The sequence below is a fragment of the Macrotis lagotis genome, chromosome 7, assembly GCF_037893015.1.
Source record: "Macrotis lagotis isolate mMagLag1 chromosome 7, bilby.v1.9.chrom.fasta, whole genome shotgun sequence".
Classification (NCBI taxonomy): domain Eukaryota; kingdom Metazoa; phylum Chordata; class Mammalia; order Peramelemorphia; family Peramelidae; genus Macrotis; species Macrotis lagotis.
In genome coordinates, this window is record NC_133664.1 from 214813054 (window position 1) to 214832485 (window position 19432).

At 40.0% G+C, this 19432-nt stretch overlaps 1 protein-coding gene and 1 long non-coding RNA gene across 22 annotated transcripts in view; one reads left to right on the forward strand and one right to left on the reverse strand.

Annotated features, from left to right (window-relative positions):
• Positions 1-19432, reverse strand: part of MUC19 (mucin 19, oligomeric) — a 103190-nt gene that overhangs the window by 11740 nt on the left and 72018 nt on the right. For 18 of the 21 annotated variants that reach the window (XM_074194827.1, XM_074194826.1, XM_074194821.1 and 15 more), the window contains 23 exons: positions 18784-18837; positions 18234-18335; positions 18014-18115; positions 17043-17096; positions 16479-16580; positions 15545-15598; positions 14995-15096; positions 14775-14876; positions 13272-13325; positions 12708-12809; positions 11780-11833; positions 11230-11331; positions 11010-11111; positions 10053-10106; positions 9490-9591; positions 8500-8553; positions 7937-8038; positions 6461-6562; positions 5049-5150; positions 3655-3756; positions 1674-1694; positions 755-786; positions 477-639 (listed from right to left, as the gene is read on the reverse strand). In XM_074194827.1, the coding sequence (XP_074050928.1) occupies positions 477-639; positions 755-786; positions 1674-1694; positions 3655-3756; positions 5049-5150; positions 6461-6562; positions 7937-8038; positions 8500-8553; positions 9490-9591; positions 10053-10106; positions 11010-11111; positions 11230-11331; positions 11780-11833; positions 12708-12809; positions 13272-13325; positions 14775-14876; positions 14995-15096; positions 15545-15598; positions 16479-16580; positions 17043-17096; positions 18014-18115; positions 18234-18335; positions 18784-18837 (1920 nt within the window). The remainder of the gene's footprint in view (positions 1-476; positions 640-754; positions 787-1673; positions 1695-3654; positions 3757-5048; positions 5151-6460; positions 6563-7936; positions 8039-8499; positions 8554-9489; positions 9592-10052; positions 10107-11009; positions 11112-11229; positions 11332-11779; positions 11834-12707; positions 12810-13271; positions 13326-14774; positions 14877-14994; positions 15097-15544; positions 15599-16478; positions 16581-17042; positions 17097-18013; positions 18116-18233; positions 18336-18783; positions 18838-19432) is intronic. The other 3 variants (XM_074194813.1, XM_074194814.1, XM_074194822.1) reach the window with 3 other exon arrangements.
• LOC141493446 (uncharacterized) lies at positions 6370-19113 on the forward strand. Its single transcript, XR_012470217.1, has 2 exons — positions 6370-6931; positions 15887-19113. It is a non-coding gene; the product is annotated as an uncharacterized LOC141493446 (long non-coding RNA).

Sequence of the window (19432 nt, forward strand, 5' to 3'; positions counted from 1 at the left end):
TCCCTCAAAAAAATTTAAAACAAATGAAAAATTCAGAGAAAATTAGGAAAATTTGTATCAACTGATACAGAATAAGTATATTATTTTGCTAATTATTTTAAGTATTGTTCAAGATGTTAACATAGTTTGTTGACTATTAAAAGTAATTGATAGCCCAAATAATGTAAAGGAAAACAACATTGAAAGGCCTTAAATCTCTGAATAATGTAGTGACTAATTCTGTCTTAAGAATACTGCATCATATTTCCCTTTTCTTGACAGAGAAGGCAGTGCACTAAAGATGAAGAATGAGGTAAGTGTTTTCAGACATGACCAATACACTAATTTGTTGTCTTTGTGCTTAAAAGGTAACAGTTTTACAAGGTAGAAAATAGATGGAGTAGATTTGAACAAATTGTGAAGTAACAGTGATGTAAAAAAATCAAAAGAAGAACAATAAAACATGTAAAATGGGAAAAAAGAAAAAAAAACCATACCACAATATGCAGTTTCACAACAAGATTCATTGGACTTGTATCGTATCAACTTCTCTCCATTTGTACATGTGGGTAGACTGGGACATGTTTTAGGTTGACAGTCAACGGACCTTGCATCACTACAGGTACATTGGTGGCAATTTATTATCCATGTGTCTCCAGGCTATAGGTACAAAGAATGTTTAGAAATATAATTCAATTCAGGGATAATCTGAATAATCTGCTACTCTGAAATTCTGAAGGACAAACAACAATGATGAAATGAAAATTGTACTCACAGATTTTTCTTCACCTAGTGGACCATGACACACTGTAATGTGAAATGAGAAAAGATTAAAATGTATAGTACATTATGCAAAGTTAAGTTAAATATATAAATAGCATATTGATAATTAAAAATAAAGCTATTTTGACTCACAGATAAGAATTTGAAAGTATTAAAATCTATTTCACTACTATATTTGATCATCTCTAAACTTTTTCTAGCAATTACAGATAACAGTTTTGAAATGTTCAAAGAAAAGTTTCTATTGTTTTTCCATAGATGCCCATGTCAGATTTTAGTACCTCTTAATGATACAAAGTTATTACTTCTTTCTGGAATTTAATCAGAATATTAAATCTTATAAAATCATCATATAACTTTTAGTCTGTCAGTAGCAATATACAGATAAGGACCAAAGAAGAGAGGCAACTTTGCTAGGGTCAGCTAAATAGTTTCAAACTGGCTAAGTCCTGTTTTGTGGGGAAAAAACCTTTATATATGTGAAATTTACTTGTTAATATGTTGATGGAGGAAAATGAAGATATAAATGTAATATTAGATGAGATTATTCTATACGTCATGTAGTTGATCGTTTCAGTGTAATCAATGATTAACGAACAATGGAAATCATTTATTGCTTATAATCTCCTCAAATCTGTGAAAGATGTTATTCAAATATTACAGTGAAGTGTAAGTTAACTTATTCTCTAGTTCCTAATTTTGCTATTAAGAAGAGTCAAAAGTCCACAATTCTTTTTTTTATAAGGTCACTGAAATGAGTTTTCTAGAAGGGAATATATAATCCAAAATAATTACAGTGTGTATGTATGTATGTATGTATGTATGTATGTTTATATGTGTGCATAAATGCAAGCCAAAGATAGCTAGACAATGGAATGAGAAGAGAGAGATGCAGCTATTAAAGAACATACCTGGCTCTGGTCCCAGACATCCTATATAAAATAAAAATACTGTATTAGTTTTTAAATGACTTCAGTATTCTTCCAGTAGAATTCAAATTCAAAGAGTCTCAAATTTAGTCCAATTCCCTTATTTATTTTTCTGAGATTCATTACTTCATTTCTAAAAATCAAATGAAATCAGACTCACAAGTAGAAAGACTTAATAGACTAAAATGATGTGATCTGTGAAACTGTTCTCCACCACATACAAAGTCTTTGCTCCAAATCAGCCCTGGCAATTGGGATTCCATTATTACAGAATCACTCTGGTATCTTGACAGTTCTTTGGGTCTTTCAGAATCAAGACTTTCCTGATTCAGATTCTTTAGTACTAGGTCAACTTGACACTCATTAGTAAAGAATTTCACAATCAGAATAGCAGTAATAAAACAAAAATGTAGAAAATTTATAGCATGTGCAATTCTTAGTATTTGCTGTCCTTTTAATGAGCATTCTTCCTCAATAACTTATTTATTTTGGATTTTTTTTTCAAGGCAATGGGTTTAAGTGGCTTGCCCAAGGCCACATGGCTAGGTAATTATTAAGTGTCTGAGGTCGGATTTGAACCCAGCGATTCCTGACTCCAAGGCCGGTGCTCTATTCACTGTGCCACCTAGCCACCCCTCAATAACTTTTTTAAGCAAAAGTTTTTAGTATATTAAAATATAAATGAACTATAAAACATATATTGATGTAAAATGCCAAAAGAAATGGGTTCAGAAAATACCACCGTTTTGATCTTCAGTGAAGGAAGAATCCAAAGATCACTAGCAGAGAAACAAATGAAGGCCAGGAGACAAAAGTGTTTGGAATGAAAAGTGGAAACACCAATAGGCTCCATGAACCTGAGCAAACAGATGCCCTGACAAGGGAAATGTGGCAAGTAACTTCTCACTATCAACCTGCCACACCAGCAGTTTATTGTGAAAGTGTATCCTTAGTGGATCCCACTTCCTGTGTGTATATTTATACATGTGTCTATTGAAATAGTTTAACAATGATCCTCCTTGGAATGGACTGCTTGCTTAGCAGTAACATCCAGTATCTGTCAATTTGCCATCGATGTCCCTAATTCTCTCACCAACCGATTCGTAGTGTGTGAAAGCTATACATACTAGTCTGATAAGATGAAGTACCTGTAGGCTGAATCTGTTGCCACAACTTTTTATATTTTGCCATTTTACTGGCAGGAATGAGAGAGAGAGAGAGAGAGAGAGAGAGAGAGAGAGAGAGAGAGAGAGAGAGAGAGAGAGAGAGAGAGAGAGAGAGAGAGAGAAATTGTGTGTGTGTCTATCTGTGTGTGTCTTCGTGTTTGTATGTGCAAGAACCTGATTTCAGTGACTCAAAGGGAAAATCCTTTTGAGGAAAGAGATGAAAAGGGTAGCTTAGAGGTATAGGAAGATATAGGGGTGTAGCCATATGGAGAGTGAGAGATGTGGTCCTCTCCCTGGGGAAGAGACAGGGTGATTAATAAATTTAGACAGAGAAGAACAAAAGCTCAGGGACAGTAGATGTGTGGAGCAGATTTGAAAACAGAGAAATCTCTCCTTTGATGAATCAAACCATGATCATCCTCTGCAGAGATAGGAGAACTGCTGATAATAGCTCAGAGAGGCAAGGGCATTCTTGTTTATCAGACAACTAAAAGTAATCATCACAGTTCCTAGATTTAGTGAATGTCTCTTTCAAAGCTATTCAGCTTTTTTCTTCTCTCAGTGAAGGGGTAATGGGCCATCTGGGGCTATGGACATGTGCATTGGCCAAGGGAAAGTGATGTGCTCTTTGTGCTTTGGCTATTGTCCTAAAGGAGCCTAGAGCAAATTAGGCAATTGACTTAAATATAAATCAAATATTCTTGCATGAAGTGCCCCAAATGCATAAGGTTTTATCCAGAGCTCTAGTAACAAGAAGACCTCTGGATTGCTCAGAAGATGTACAAAATGTTACTCACTTTCAGTGACTCCACTAGGACTACTGCTCCTGGGTGATGAACTTCCTTTTGTGGTGGTTATAGCTCTTTCTGTTCCACTGCTTCTTGGAGGCTGTGTGGCTTCTGAAAATAAGAAAGGCATGCAGTGGTCGAGTAGTGGTAGAAGAGGTAAGACAATTTGGTGTGTATCTCAGATGATTTAGAATTTCTTTAGTCTATATGACTAGAGCAGCCTTATTATTTGTGTTTTGGTAAGCAATATCCCTTTCACAAAGCCTTTAGTTATTGCTTGCAAAATTACCTTGGTCTGGATTTTTGGAATTGTCATTTGTTACTGAAGTTGTGCCAGCAAGAATTAGCACATAATTCAAATAATGTGAAGACTGTTCTGGGAATGCCTGTAAGTCAGTCCCAAACAAGGATGTATCTCAGATGACTTAGAGTTCCATTTGTCTACCCGACTAGAGCAGCCAGCCTTATTATGTGTGCATTGGTAAACAATATGCCTCTTATAAAGTCATTAGTTCTTATGTGGGAACAACAATAGGAAGATCTTGAGCCAATGCTTGCAAATTTACATTAGTCTGTTTTTCTGGAATTTCATTTGTCATCAAAGATGAGCTTCTTAAGACTGTATAAATTAGCACATTTTTCTGACTTGAAGACTTTGGGGATCATTTAAAAGGTAGGTTAAAATTAAATGTTGTGTATGTGTGTGTGTGTGTGTGTGTGTGTGTGTGTGTGTTTATTTGTTTGAGGGCATGCAGGCCCATGCTTTTGTGCTTGTCTGTGTGTGTGTGTGTGTGTATGTGTGTGTGTGTTTCTGATTTAAAAGACTGCTTCCCAATTGAGTATAGATGAAATGCTTAGACTTGAAGTGGATGAAGAATTAGGGGTAAATATAACCTTACGGATATTGAGAGATGCTCCTACAGTGTGCAAGGGAAAGAATGAGTAAAAAAATAGATTTAGAACAAAAGTTAAGAGATTGTAGATATGTGGAGATTATTTGGAAAGAGATAAATGCCTGACTTGATGAATCAAACCATAATCATCCTCTGCCAAGACAGGAGAACTGCCAATAATGGCTCAGAGGAGCAACGACACTCTTTGCTATCAAGCAACTAAAAGTAAACATTTCTGTTCCTAGATTCAATGAAGGTCTCCTTCAAAGATGTCCAGGTTTTTCCTTCCCTCAGGGAAGGTGCTACTGGCCATCTGGGCTATGGATATGTACATTGTCCAAAGGAAAGTGATGTGCTCCATTGAGTTTGGCCTTTGCCTTGCGGCAAGAGAGTTATATATCAACCGGAAGTTAGAGTATTCTTCAATGAAATACCCAAGTGACTGAGGTTTTATCCAGAGCTGGAGTAACAAGATTTCTGGATTGCCCAGATGTCTAAAATGCCACTTACCTTCACTGATTCCGATAGAACTACTGCTCTCTGGAAATGATCTTCCCTTTGTGGTAGGTGCAGCTTTCTGTGCTCCACTGCTTCCTGGTGCCAGTGTGGCTTCTGAAAATAAGAAAGGCAAGCAATAGTCGACTAGTGTAAGAAGAGGTAAGACAATTTGGTGTTTATCACAGATACCTTAGAATTCATTAATCTACATGACCAGAGAAGCCTTATTATGTGTGCCTTGGTAAGCATTATGCCCCTCCTAAAGCTTTTAGCTAGTGCTTGCATAATTAACTTGGTCTGGATTTTTGGAATTGTCATTTGAAACTGAATTTTGTCCTCTTGTATTTGCAAATATTTGCACAAAATTCAGATGTGAAGACTGTTCTGAAATTGCCTGTAATCCAGTCCCAAATGGGAACATATCTCAGATGATTTGGAGATCCATTTGTCAACCTAACCAGAGCAGAACTTATTACATATGCCTTGGTAAGCAATATGCCTCTCAGAAACTCATTATTTTTTACTTGGGAACAACAATAGGGAGACCTTGAGTCAATGCTTGCAAATTGACCTTGGTCTGGATTTCTGGAATTGTCAGTTGTCACCAAGGATGATCCTATTGTGCGTACAAAAACTAAGCCAAATTTCAGATGTGAAGACTGTTATGACATCACTCATCAGTCAGGCTCAAATCAAATGGTCTTCATGTGTGTTTGCAGATTTGTGTGAGGGCAAGCATATTCATGTGTTTGTGCTTGTGTGTTTGCATATGTGTCTGTGTGTGTGTGTGTGTTGTACTGATTTCAAGGACTTCTTTCCAGTTGAGGATGGATGAAAAGCATAGACATGAGATAGAGATAGAAATGGAGGGAGCTATAGCTTCATAGACATTTAGGGATGTTGCTCTAGTAACCAAATGAGAGAAAGAAAAGGGTAAAAAAAGATTAGACACAGAAGAACAAAAGTTGAGGGATTGTAGATACGTGCAGCAAATTAGAAAATAGAGAAATGTCTCCTTTGATGAATCAGACTGTAATCATCCTCTATAGAGATAGAAACCCCCCCAATAATGGCTCAGAGAAGCAAAGGCATTCTTGCTGACAGGCAACTAAAAGTAATCCCCACAGTTCCCAAATTGAATGAAGGTCTCACTGAAAGCTGTCCAGCTTTTTCCATCTTTCAGTGAAGGGGCAAGTGGTAAACTGGGTCTATGATCATGTAAATTTGCCAAAGGAAAGTGATGTGCTCCATTGAGTTTAGCTTTTGCCCTTGAAGAAGCCAAGAGCAAAAAAGGCAGTTTACTTTCATATAATCCAGACCTAAGAGTCTTGAATGAAATGGCCAAATTACTGATATTTTTTTCAAGAGCTTGAATGAAAAGAAGAAAAAGGAATGATACTGAAGATGTCTAAAATGGCACTCACCATCAGTCACTCCACCGGAACTACTGCTCCCAGGTGATAATTTGCCCATTGTGATGGTAACAGGTCTGTTTGTTCCACTGATTCCTGGAATCAGTAGGGCTTCTGAAAATAAGAAGAAAGGCATGCAATGCTTGACTAGTGGAAGAAGAGATATGACAATTTGTGTATCTCATATGACTTAGGGTTCCATAGGTATACACAACCAGAGAAACCTTATTTTGTATGCCTTGGTAAGCGTTATTCCTCCCATAAAGCCTTTAGTTAAAGCTAGCAAAGTAACTTAATCTGGATTTTTGGAATTGTCATTTGTCACCAAAGTTGATCCTCTGGTGCCTACAAGAACTGGCACAAAATTCAGTTGTGAAGATTGTTCTGAGATCACTTGTAAGCCAATCTGAAGCCTGAATCTATGTGAGCTAACAGAGTTCCACATGCCTACCTGAACACAGAAGATTCATTATATGTGATTTGGTAAGCAATATGCCTGTCAAAGAGCCTTTATTTATTACATGGCAACAACAAGAAGAAAATATTGAGCCACTGCTCTCTAAATTAACTTAACTTGTATTTCTGAAATTGTGATTTTTCACTGAAGATGATACTCTTGTGGACAAAAAATTAGCACGAAATTCAGATAGGAAGACTGTTCTGAGACCACTAAAAAGCCAGTTTCAAAACAAGTGGGGAGCATTTTGCATACATGTGCCCAGGTGTTGGTGCCTGTGAGTGATAGTCTGTCTCTTCATGTGTCTCTGTGAATATCTGTGTGTGTGTGTGTGTGTGTGTGTGTGTGAGAGAGAGAGAGAGAGAGAGAGAGAGAGAGAGAGAGAGAGAGAGAGAGAGAGAGAGGTTTGGATTGAAAAGGCCTCCCAGTTGAGGACTGATGAAAAGATTAGGTATGATATTGAGGAAGAAGTTTTGGCAGCTACCTCCTTTTGGACATTGAGAGAGGCTGCTCCTGCATCCAAGGGAGAGAAAGAAAGAGTAAAAATAAATAGAAATAGAAGAAGAGAAGCTCGGATACTGTAAATATGTGAGGACTATTTAGAAAAAGAAATATCTCCTCTTAGGAAACCAAATATAATAATCCACTGAAGAGATAGGTGAACAACCAATAAGGGCTGAGAGAAACAAAGGCATTCTTGCTATCAGCCAATAAAATGAAATCATTGCAGTTCCAAAATCCAATGAGGATCTCCTTAAATACTGTCCAGATTTCTCTTTCTCTCAGGAAATGGCCCATTGGCCAACGAGTACACAGCTATATAACTTGGGGAAAATGAGACTAATGTACTCATTTCATTTGAGCACTTCCCTTTGAAGGAGCCTAGAGCATGTGAGGGAATTAATTGGAATATCAACCAGAAATGTGAGTATTCTTGCATGAGGTGCTCCCATGACTGAGGTTTTATCCAAAGACAGGGGAACTAGATCTGCTGTTTGCCCTGAAGATGAGATGTCTATAATGTCACTCACCTTCATTGACTCCACTAGGACTACTCGTCCCTGGTGATGATCTTCCATTTGTGGTGGATACAACTCTATTTGTTCCACTGCTTTCAGGAGCCATCGTGGCTTCTGAAAATAAGAAGCAAGGCATGCAAGGGCAAACTAGTTCAGAAACAGGTAAGACCATTCAGTGTGTATCTCAGATTCCTTAGAATTCTTTGAGTCTATATGCCCAGAGCACTTTATGCTGCCTGTGGCCTGGTAAAGAAATTGCCTCTCACAAAGCCTTTAATTAATGCTTGCATAATTACCTTGGTCTGGACTTTGGGAATTGTCATTAGGCCCAGAAGTTTATCCTGTTGTGCTTGCAATAATTAGCACAAAATTCAGATGTTATGTTGCTTCTGACATAACCTGAAAGGCATTCCCAAGGACGGACCTATCTCAGTGGAACTTGAGGTCCCTCTGTCTACCTGCCCTGAGCAACCTTCGCATGTGTACCTTGATAATCAATATGCCTCTCACGAATACTTAAGTTTTTAGATGGGAACAAAAAGTAGTAGAGCTTGAGTGAAGGCTTGCAAAGTTACCTTGGTCTGGATTCCTGGAATTGTCAATTGTCACTGAGGATGATTCTCTTGTGCCTGCAGAAATTAACACAAGAGTCATATGGGAAGATTCTTCTTAGAACACACATCAGCTGGTCTCAAATCAAGTGGACTACATGGATGTTTGTGGTTTTCTGTGAAGGCATGCATGCCTATGTGATTTTTCTTCTCTTATTCAGTGTTTGGTTTTGTTTTTGGCGTCAGTATCTGAGTGAGTGTGTGTGTGTGTGTGTGTGTGTGTGTGTGTGTGTGTGTGTGTGTGGTTGTGTGTTATGTGGGGGTCTCTATTTCTTTGTGTTTGTCTTTTTGTCTGTGTGTCTGTGTGTGTGTGTTTGTGTATTGGGTTCTGAATAAACCAACTTCTTTCCATTGAAGGATTGAGGAAAAGCATGTACTTGATGCAGAGATAGAAGTGAGGGCAGATATATCAGTTTGGACATTGCCAGAGAGTGTCCATATGACCAAGGAAAAGGAAGCATGAGTCTCCAAATTTAGACAGAGAAGGACAAAAGCTCAGAGACTTCAGTTATGTGGGGCCGATTTCAAAAAAGAAAAACATTTGCTCTGGGGAATCAAAATATTATCATCCTCTGCAGAAATAGAAGAACTGCAAATAATGGCTCCGAGAATCAAAGACATTCTTGATATCAACCAACAAAATGTAATCACCACTTTCCCTAATGAAGGTCTCCTTCAAAGCTGTGCAGTATTTTTTTTTTTTTTGCTTCAGGGAAGTGCCCATTGGCCAAGGAAACGGTTATGTGACTTGGGCAAAATGACAGTGATGGGCTCCATTGAGGTTAGCACTTGCCATGGAAGGGGCCTAGAGCATTTAAGGCAATTGACTCGAATATCAAGCAGAAATGTGAGTATTCTTGCACGAAGTCTTCCAGTGACTGAGGTTTTATCCAAAAACAGAGGAACAAGATCTCCTGTTTACCATGAGGATGTGATGTCTGTAATTCCACTCACCTTCATTGACCCCAATAGAAGTACTGGTCCCTGGTGATGAGCCTCCGATTGTTGTGGATACAGTTCTAATGGTTCGACTGCTTCCTGCAGTCAGAGTGGATACTGAAAATAAGAGGCAAGGTATACAATGGTCAACTAGTACAGGAAGAGGTATGACAATTCAGTGTGTATATCAGTTTCCTTAGAATTCCTAATATCTATATGACCAGAGCATCCCTATTCTGTGTGTGCCCAGGCAATCAAATTGCCTCTTAGTGTGCCATTAGTTAATGCCTGCCTAATTACCATAACCTGGACTTTTGGAATTGTCATTTGTCACTGAAGTTGATACAGTTGTGCCACCAAGAATTAGCTGAAAATTAAGATGTCAAGTTGATTCTGAGATACAAGTAAGCCATTGTTAATGAGGGACCTATCTCAGTGGACTTTGAGTTCCCTTCGTCTACATGACCTGAGCGACCACCATATGTGTAACTTGCTAAGCAATACAGTTTTTGGTAAGCAATGAGTTTTTAGGTGGGAATTACAAGTGGGAAAGCTGGGGTCACAGCCTGGTATATTACCTTGGCCTGGATTTCTGGAATTTTCAATTGTCACTGAGGAAGATCCTGTGGTACCTGCAGAAATTAGGACAAGAGTCATATGGGAAGGCTTTTCTGAGATCTCACATCAGCTTGTTTCAATTTAAGTGAACGCAATGTGCGTTGGTGGATTTCTGTGAGGGGATGTATGCCAACCAGCTTTTCCTTCCCTGCCTATGTGTCTTCGCGTGTTTTTTATGATTGTCTCTCTGTGTGAATGTGTGTGTTTGTGTATGTGTGTCTTTAAGTTGTTCTGAGTTTCTGTGTGTGATTGTGTGTTTGTGTGTGTGTATGTGTGTGTGCATGCGGTTCTGTTGTAAAGGAACTCTTCCCGGTTCGGGAGTGAGTAAAAGCATAGACTTGATGTAGAGGAAGAAGTGTGGCAGTCATAACCATATTGAAATTGAAAGAGATAAGCCCTGTGTCCATGTTAGAAGAAAAATGACACAAGAAATTTAGGCATAGAAGAAGAAAATCTCTGAGATTGCATAATGGTGGAGCCTATTTAGAAAAAGAAAAATGTCTCCTCTGTGGAATCAAATCATAATTGTCATCCGGAGAAATAGGAGAACTGGTAATAATGGCACAGAGTAGTAAGGGTAATGTGGCTATCAGCCAAAAAATGTCATCATCACAGTTCCTAAATTCCATGAAGGTCTCCTTTAAGTCTGTCCAGATTTTTCCTTCTCTCAGGGAATATTGCATTGTCTATCAAGGACACAGATATTTAAACTGGGCAAAAAGACTCTGATGTGCTCCATTGAGTTTAGCTGTTGCCTTTCTAGGAGCCTACAGCATATCAGACAATTGACTCGAATATAAAGCCAGAAATGTGAATATTCTTGCATGAAGTGCTCCCATGACTGAGGTTTTATCTTAAGACAGAGGAAGAAGATCTGCTCTTTGCCCTGACGATGAGAGGTAAATAATTCCACTCACCTTCATTGACACCACTGGGACTACTGGTCCCTGGTGAAGACACTCCGATCGTGGTGGATACAGCTCTATTGGTTCGACTGCTTCCTGGTGCCAGCGTGGCTTCTGCAAGAAATGTGAATATTCTTGCATGATGTGCTCCCATGACTGAGGTTTTATCTTAAGACAGAGGAACGAAACGTGCTCTTTGCCCTCACGATGAGATGTAAAATTTGACACTCACCTTCATTGACACCACTGGGACTAGTGGTCCCTGGTGACGACCCTCCGATTGTGGTGGATACAGCTCTATTGGTTCGACTGCTTCCTGGTGCCAGCGTGGCTTCTGAAAATAAGAAACAAGGAATGTAATGGCACACTAGTTCAGAAACAGGTAAGAACATTCGGTGTGTATCTCAGATTACTCAGAATTCTTTGAGTGCAGCCTTATGCTGCATGTGGCCTTCTAAAGAAATTTCCTCTCAAAAAGCCTTCAGTTTATGCTTGCATAATTGCCTTGGTCTGGACTTTGCGAATTGTCATCAGTCCCTGAAGTTGTTCCTCTTGTGCCTGCAATAATTGGCACAAAATTCAGATGTTATGTTGGTTCTGAGTTAACATGTAAGGCTTCAGACGAGGGACGGATTGCAGTGGAGTTTTGACATCTCTGTGTCTACCTGACCTGAGCAACCTTCGTATGTGTGCCTTGATAATCAATATGACTCTCATTTATACTTAAGTTTTTAGATGGGAACAAAAAATAGGAGAGTTTGAGTGAAGGCTTGCCAATTTACCTTGGTCTGGATTTCTGGAATTGTCAATTGTGGCCGAGGATGATCCTCTTGTGCCTGCGGAAATAAGCACAAGAGTCCTATTGGAAGATTGTTCTGAGAACTCACATCAGCTGGTGTGAAATCAAGTGGACTACATGTGTGTTTGTGGTTTTCTGTGAAGGCATGCCTGCCCATGTATTTTTGTTATCTTACTCAGCATTTGCTTTTGATTTTGGTGTCATTATCTATGTGACTGTTTGTTTGTGTGTGTGTGTGTGTGTGTGTGTGTGTGTGTGTGTGTGTGTGTCTGTTTGTTTTTGTATGGGGTTCTGATTACAGATACTTCTTTCCATTGAAGGATTGAGGAAAAGCATACACTTGAAGCAGAGAAAGAAGTGTGGGCAGTTACAATCGTATGCAGATTGCCAGAGAGTATCCATGTGAACAAGGAAAAGGAAGAATGAGTCTCCAAATTTAGACAGAGAAGGACAAAAGCTCAGAGACTTCAGTTATGCGGGGCCTATTTCAAAAAAGAAAAACGTTTCCTCTGGGGAATCAAAATGTTATCATCCTCTGCAGAAATAGAAGAACTGCCAATAATGGCTCCGAGAATCAAAGATATTCTTGATATCAAGCAGCAAAATGCAATCACCACTGTTCCTAATGAAGGTCTTCTTCAATGCTGTCCAGCATGTTTTTAGCTTCAGGGAAGCGGCCATTGCCCAAGGAAATGGTTATGTGACTTGGGCAAAATGACAGTGATGGGCTCCATTGCATTTAGCACTTGCCATGGAAGGGGCCTAGAGCATTTAAGGCAATTGACTCCAATATCAAGCAGAAATGTGAGTATTCTTGCACAAAATATTCCAATGACTGAGGTTTTATCCAAAAACAGAGGAACAATACATCCTGTTTACCCTGAGGATGTGATGTCTGTATTGCCACTCACCTTCATTGACCCCCAAAAAAGTACTGGTCCCTGTTGATGAGCCTCTGATTGTGGTGGATACAGTTCTAATGGTTCGACTGCTTCCTGCAGTCAGAGTGGATACTGAAAATAAGAGGCAAGGCATAGAATGGTGAACTAGTACAGGCAGAGGTATGACAATTTGGCGTGTCCATCAGTTTCCTGAGAATTCCTTGTCTCTATATGACCAGAGCATCCCTATTGTACGTGTGCCCTCGTAGTCAGATTACCTCTTAGAGAGCCATTAGTTAATGCTTGCCTAATTACTGTAGGCTGGACGTTTGGAATTGTCATTTGTCACTGAAGTTGATACAGTTGTGCCACCAAGAATTAGTAGAAAATTAAGATGTCAATTTGGTTCTGAGATACACTGTAAGCCATTGTTAATGAGGGACCTATCTCAGTGGACTTTGAGTTCCCTTCCTCTGCATGACGTGAGCAACCATCGTACGTGTGACTTGGTAAGCAATATAGTCTTTGGTAAGCAATGAGTTTTTAGGTGGAAATAACATATGGGAAAGCTGGGGTCACAGCCTGGTATGTTACCTTGGCCTGGATTTCTGGAATTTTCAATTGTCACCGAGGATGATTCTTTGGTGCCTGCAGAAATTAAGACAAGAGTCATATGGGAAGACTTTTCTGAGATCTCACATCAGCTTGTTTCAATTTAAGTGCACGAAATGTGCATTGATGGATTTCTGTGAGAGGATGCATACCAACGAGCTTTTCCTTCCCTGAGTATGTGTCTTTGCATGTGTTTTATGATTGTGTCTCTTGTGTGTGTGTGTGTGTGTGTGTGTGTTTGTATATGTGTGTCTTTCAGTTGTTCTGAGTATCTGCGTGTGATTGTGTGTTTGTGTCTGTGTGTGTGTGTGTGCATGCAATTCTGATGTAAAGAAACTCTTCCCAGTTATGGAGTGGGTAAAAGCATAGAATCGATGTAGAGGAAGAAGTAGGGGCAGTTATAATCTTATTGATATTGAAAGAGATAGGCCCTGTGTCCATGTTAAAAGAAGAATGACTCAAGAAATTTAGGCATAGAAGAAGAAAATCTCTGAGATTGCATTATGGTGGAGCCTATTTAGAAAAAGAAAAATGTCTCTTCTGTGGAATCAAATCATAATTGTCATAATTGTCTGAGATCTCGCATCAGCTTGTTTCAATTTAAGTGCCCGAAATGTGCAATGGTGGATTTCTGTGAGGGGGTGTTTGCCAACGAGCTTTTCCTTCCCTGCCTATGTGTCTTCGCGTGTGTTTTATGATTGTCTCTCTTTGTGAGTGTGTGTGTGTGTGTGTGTGTGTTTGTGTATGCGTGTCTTTAAGTTCTTCTGAGTTTCTGCGTGTCATTGTGTGATTGTGTGTTTGCGTGTGTGTGTGTGTGTGTGTGTGTGTGTGTGTGTATGTGTGTGTGCTTGAGGTTCTGTTGTAAAGGAACTCTTCCCGGTTCGGCAGTGAGTAAAAGCATAGACTTGATATAGAGGAAGAAGTGTGGGCAGTCATAACCATATTTTAATTGAAAGAGATAAGCCCTGTGTCCATGTTAGAAGAAGAATGACTCAAGAAATTTAGGCATAGTAGAAGAAAATCTCTGAGATTGCATTATGGTGGAGCCTATTTAGAAAAAGAAAAATGTCTCTTCTGTGGAATCAATTCATAATTGTCATCCGGAGAAATAGGAGAACTGGTAATAATGGCACAGAGTAGTAAGGGTAATGTGGCTATCAGCCAAAAAATGTCATCATCACAGTTCCTAAATACCATGAAGGTCTCCTTTAAGTCTGTCCAGATTTTTCCTTCTCTCAGGGAATATTCCATTGCCTATCAAGGACATAGATTTTTAAACAGGGCAAAAAGACTCTGATGTGCTCCATTGAGTTTAGCTGTTGCCTTTCTAGGAGCCTACAGCATATCAGACAATTGACTCGAATATAAAGCCAGAAATGTGAATATTCTTGCATGAAGTGCTCCCATGACTGAGGTTTTATCTTAAGACAGAGGAAGATGATCTGCTCTTTGCCCTGACGATGAGAGGTAAATAATGCCACTCACCTTCATTGACACCACTGGGACTACTGGTCCCTGGTGAAGACACTCCGATCGTGGTGGATACAGCTCTATTGGTTCGACTGCTTCCTGGTGCCAGCGTGGCTTCTGCAAGAAATGTGAATATTCTTGCATGATGTGCTCCCATGACTGAGGTTTTATCTTAAGACAGAGGAACGAGATGTGCTCTTTGCCCTCACGATGACATGTAAAATATGACACTCACCTTCATTGACACCACTGGGACTAGTGGTCCCTGGTGACGACCCTCCGATTGTGGTGGATACAGCTCTATTGGTTCGACTGCTTCCTGGTGCCAGCGTGGCTTCTGAAAATAAGAAACAAGGCATGCAATGGCACACTAGTTCAGAAACAGGTAAGACCATTCGGTGTGTATCTCAGATTACTCAGAATTCTTTGAGTGCAGACTTATGCTGCATGTGGCCTGCTAAAGAAATTGCCTCTCAAAAAGCCTTCAGTTTATGCTTGCATAATTGCCTTGGTCTGGACTTTGCGAATTGTCATCAGTCCCTGAAGTTGATCCCCTTGTGCCTGCAATAATTGGCGCAAAATTCTGATGTTATGTTGGTTCTGAGTTAACCTGTAAGGCTTCCGACGAGGGACGGATCGCAGTGGACTTTTGAAGTCTCTGTGTCTACCTGACCTGAGCAACCTTCGTATGTGTGCCTTGATAATCAACATGACTCTCATTTATACTTAAGTTTTTAGATGGGAACAAAAAATAGGAGAGTTTGAGTGAAGGCTTGCAAATTTACCTTGGTCTGGATTTCTGGAATTGTCAATTGTCACCGAGGATGATCCTCTTGTGCCTGCAGAAATAAGCCCAAGAGACCTATGGGAAGATTGTTCTGAGAACTCACATCAGCTGGTCTCAAATCAAGTGGACTCCATGTGTGTTTGTGCTTTTCTGTGAAGGCATGCCTGCCCATGTATTTTTGTTAACTTACTCAGCATTTGCTTTTGATGTCAGTATTTGTGTGATTGCGTGTCTGTGTATTTGTGTGGTGTCTGTATTTGATCGTGTTTTTGTTAGTGTTTGTGTGTGTGTGTCTGTTTTTGTATGGGGTTCTGATTACAGACACTTCTTTCCATTGAAGGATTGAAGAAAAGCATACACCTGAAGCAGAGATAGAAGTGCGGGCAGTTACAATCATATGGAGATTGCCAGAGAGTGTCCATGTGAAGAAGGAAAAGGAAGAATGAGTCTCCAAATTTCGACAGAGAAGGACAAAAAGCTCAGAGACTTCAGTTATGTGGGGCGTATTTCAAAAGAGAAAAACGTTTCCTCTGGGGAATCAAAATGTTATCATCCACTGCAGAAATAGAAGAACTGCCAGTAATGGCTCTGAGAATCAAAGACATGCTTGATATCAAACAATAAAATGCAATCACCACTTTCCCTAATGAAGGTCTCCTTCAATGCTGTCCAGCATATTTTTAGCTTCAGGGAAGGGCCCATTGCCCAAGGAAAGGGTTATGTGACTTGAACAAAATGAGAGTGATGTTCTCCATTGAATTTAGCACTTGCCATGGAAGGGGCCTGGAGCATTTAAGGCACTTGACTTGAATATCAAGCAGAAATGTGAGTATTCTTGCACAAAATATTCCAATGACTGAGGTTTTATCCAAAATCAGAGGAACAATACCTCCTGTTTACCCTGAGGATGTGATGTCTGTAATGCCACTCACCTTCATTGACCCCAATAGAAGTACTGGTCCCTGGTGATGAGCCTCTGATTGTTGTGGATACAGTACTAATGGTTCGACTGCTTCCTGCTGTCAGAGTGGATACTGAAAATAAGAGGCAAGGTATACAATGGTCAACTAGTTCAGGAAGAGGTATGACAATTCGGTGTGTATATCAGTTTCCTGAGAATTCCTTGTCTCTATATGACCAGAGCATCCCTATTCTGCGTGTGCCCTGGTATTCAAATTGCCTCTTAGAAAGCCATTAATTAATCCTTGCCTAATTACCGTAGGTTGGACTTTTGGAATTGTCATTTGTCACTGAAGTTGATACTCTTGTACCACCATGAATTAGCAGAAAATTAGGATGTCAATTTGGTTCTGAGATACACTGTAAGCCATTGTTAATGAGGGACCTATCTCAGTGGACTTTGAGTTCCCTTCCTCTACATGACCTGAGCGACCATCGTATGTGTCACTTGGTAAGAAATATAGTTTTTGGTAAGCAATGAGTTTTTAGGTGGGAATAACATATGGGAAAGCTGGGGTCACAGCCTGGTATCTTACCTTGGCCTGGATTTCTGGAATTTTCAATTGTCACCGAGGATGATCCTTTGGTGCCTGCAGAAATTAGGACAAGAGTCATATGGGAAGACTTTTCTGAGATCTCGCATCAGCATGTTTCAATTTAAGTGCACGAAATGTGCATTGGTGGATTTCTGTGAGGGGGTGTTTGCCAACGAGCTTTTCCTTCCCTGCCTATGTGTCTGCACGTGTGTTTTATGATTGTCTCTCTGTGTGAGTGTGTGTGTGTGTGTGTGTTTGTGTATGTGTGTCTTTAAGTTGTTCTGAGTTTCTGCGTGTGATTGTGTGTTAGTGTGTGTGTTTGTATGTGTGTGTGCATGCGGTTCTGTTGTAAAGGAACTCTTCCCGGTTCGGGAGTGAGTAAAAGCATAGACTTGATATAGAGGAAGAAGTGTGGGCAGTCATAACCATATTGTAATTGAAAGAGATAAGCGCTGTGTCCATGTTAGAAGAAGAATGACTCAAGAAATTTAGGCATAGTAGAAGAAAATCTCTGAGATTGCATTATGGTGGAGCCTATTTAGAAAAAGAAAAATGTCTCTTCTGTGGAATCAATTCATAATTGTCATCCGGAGAAATAGGAGAACTGGTAATAATGGCACAGAGTAGTAAGGGTAATGTGGCTATCAGCCAAAAAATGTCATCATCACAGTTCCTAAATACCATGAAGGTCTCCTTTAAGTCTGTCCAGATTTTTCCTTCTCTCAGGGAATATTCCATTGCCTATCAAGGAGACAGATTTTTAAACTGGGCAAAAAGACTCTGATGTGCTCCATTGAGTTTAGCTGTTGCCTTTCTAGGAGCCTACAGCATATCAGACAATTGACTCGAATATAAAGCAGAAATGTGAATATTCTTGCATGAAATGCTCCCATGACTGAGGTTTTATCTTAAGACAGAGGAAGAAGATCTGCTCTTTGCCCTGACGATGAGAGGTAAATAATGCCACTCACCTTCATTGACACCACTGGGACTACTGGTCCCTGGTGAAGACCCTCCGATCGTGGTGGATACAGCTCTATTGGTTCGACTGCTTCCTGGTGCCAGCGTGGCTTCTGCAAGAAATGTGAATATTCTTGCATGATGTGCTCCCATGACTGAGGTTTTATCTTAAGACAGAGGAACGAGATGTGCTCTTTGCCCTCACGATGACATGTAAAATATGACACTCACCTTCATTGACACCACTGGGACTAGTGGTCCCTGGTGACGACCCTCCGATTGTGGTGGATACAGCTCTATTGGTTCGACTGCTTCCTGGTGCCAGCGTGGCTTCTGAAAATAAGAAACAAGGCATGCAATGGCACACTAGTTCAGAAACAGGTAAGACCATTCGGTGTGTATCTCAGATTACTCAGAATTCTTTGAGTGCAGACTTATGCTGCATGTGGCCTGCTAAAGAAATTGCCTCTCAAAAAGCCTTCAGTTTATGCTTGCATAATTGCCTTGGTCTGGACTTTGCGAATTGTCATCAGTCCCTGAAGTTGATCCCCTTGTGCCTGCAATAATTGGCGCAAAATTCTGATGTTATGTTGGTTCTGAGTTACCCTGTAAGGCTTCCGACGAGGGACGGATCGCAGTGGACTTTTGACGTCTCTGTGTCTACCTGACCTGAGCAACCTTCGTATGTGTGCCTTGATAATCAACATGACTCTCATTTATACTTAAGTTTTTAGATGGGAACAAAAAATAGGAGAGTTTGAGTGAAGGCTTGCAAATTTACCTTGGTCTGGATTTCTGGAATTGTCAATTGTCACCGAGGATGATCCTCTTGTGCCTGCAGAAATAAGCCCAAGAGTCCTATGGGAAGATTGTTCTGAGAACTCACATCAGCTGGTCTCAAATCAAGTGGACTCCATGTGTGTTCTTGCTTTTCTGTGAAGGCATGACTGCCCATGTATTTTGGTAACTTACTCAGCATTTGCTTTTCATTTTGGTGTCAGTATTTGTGTGACTGTGTGTCTGTGTGTTTGTGTGGTGTTTGTATTTGATCGTGTTTGTGTTAGTGTGTGTGTGTGTGTGTGTGTGTGTCTGTTTTTGTATGGGGTTCTGATTACAACACTTCTTTCCATTGAAGGATTGAAGAAAAGCATACACCTGAAGCAGAGATAGAAGTGCGGGCAGTTACAATCGTATGGAGATTGCCAGAGAGTGTCCATGTGAAGAAGGAAAAGGAAGAATGAGTCTCCAAATTTCGACAGAGAAGGAGAAAAAGCTCAGAGACTTCAGTTATGTGGGGCCTATTTCAAAAGAGAAAAACGTTTCCTCTGGGGAATCAAAATGTTATCATCCACTGCAGAAATAGAAGAACTGCCAGTAATGGCTCTGAGAATCAAAGACATGCTTGATATCAAACAATAAAATGCAATCAC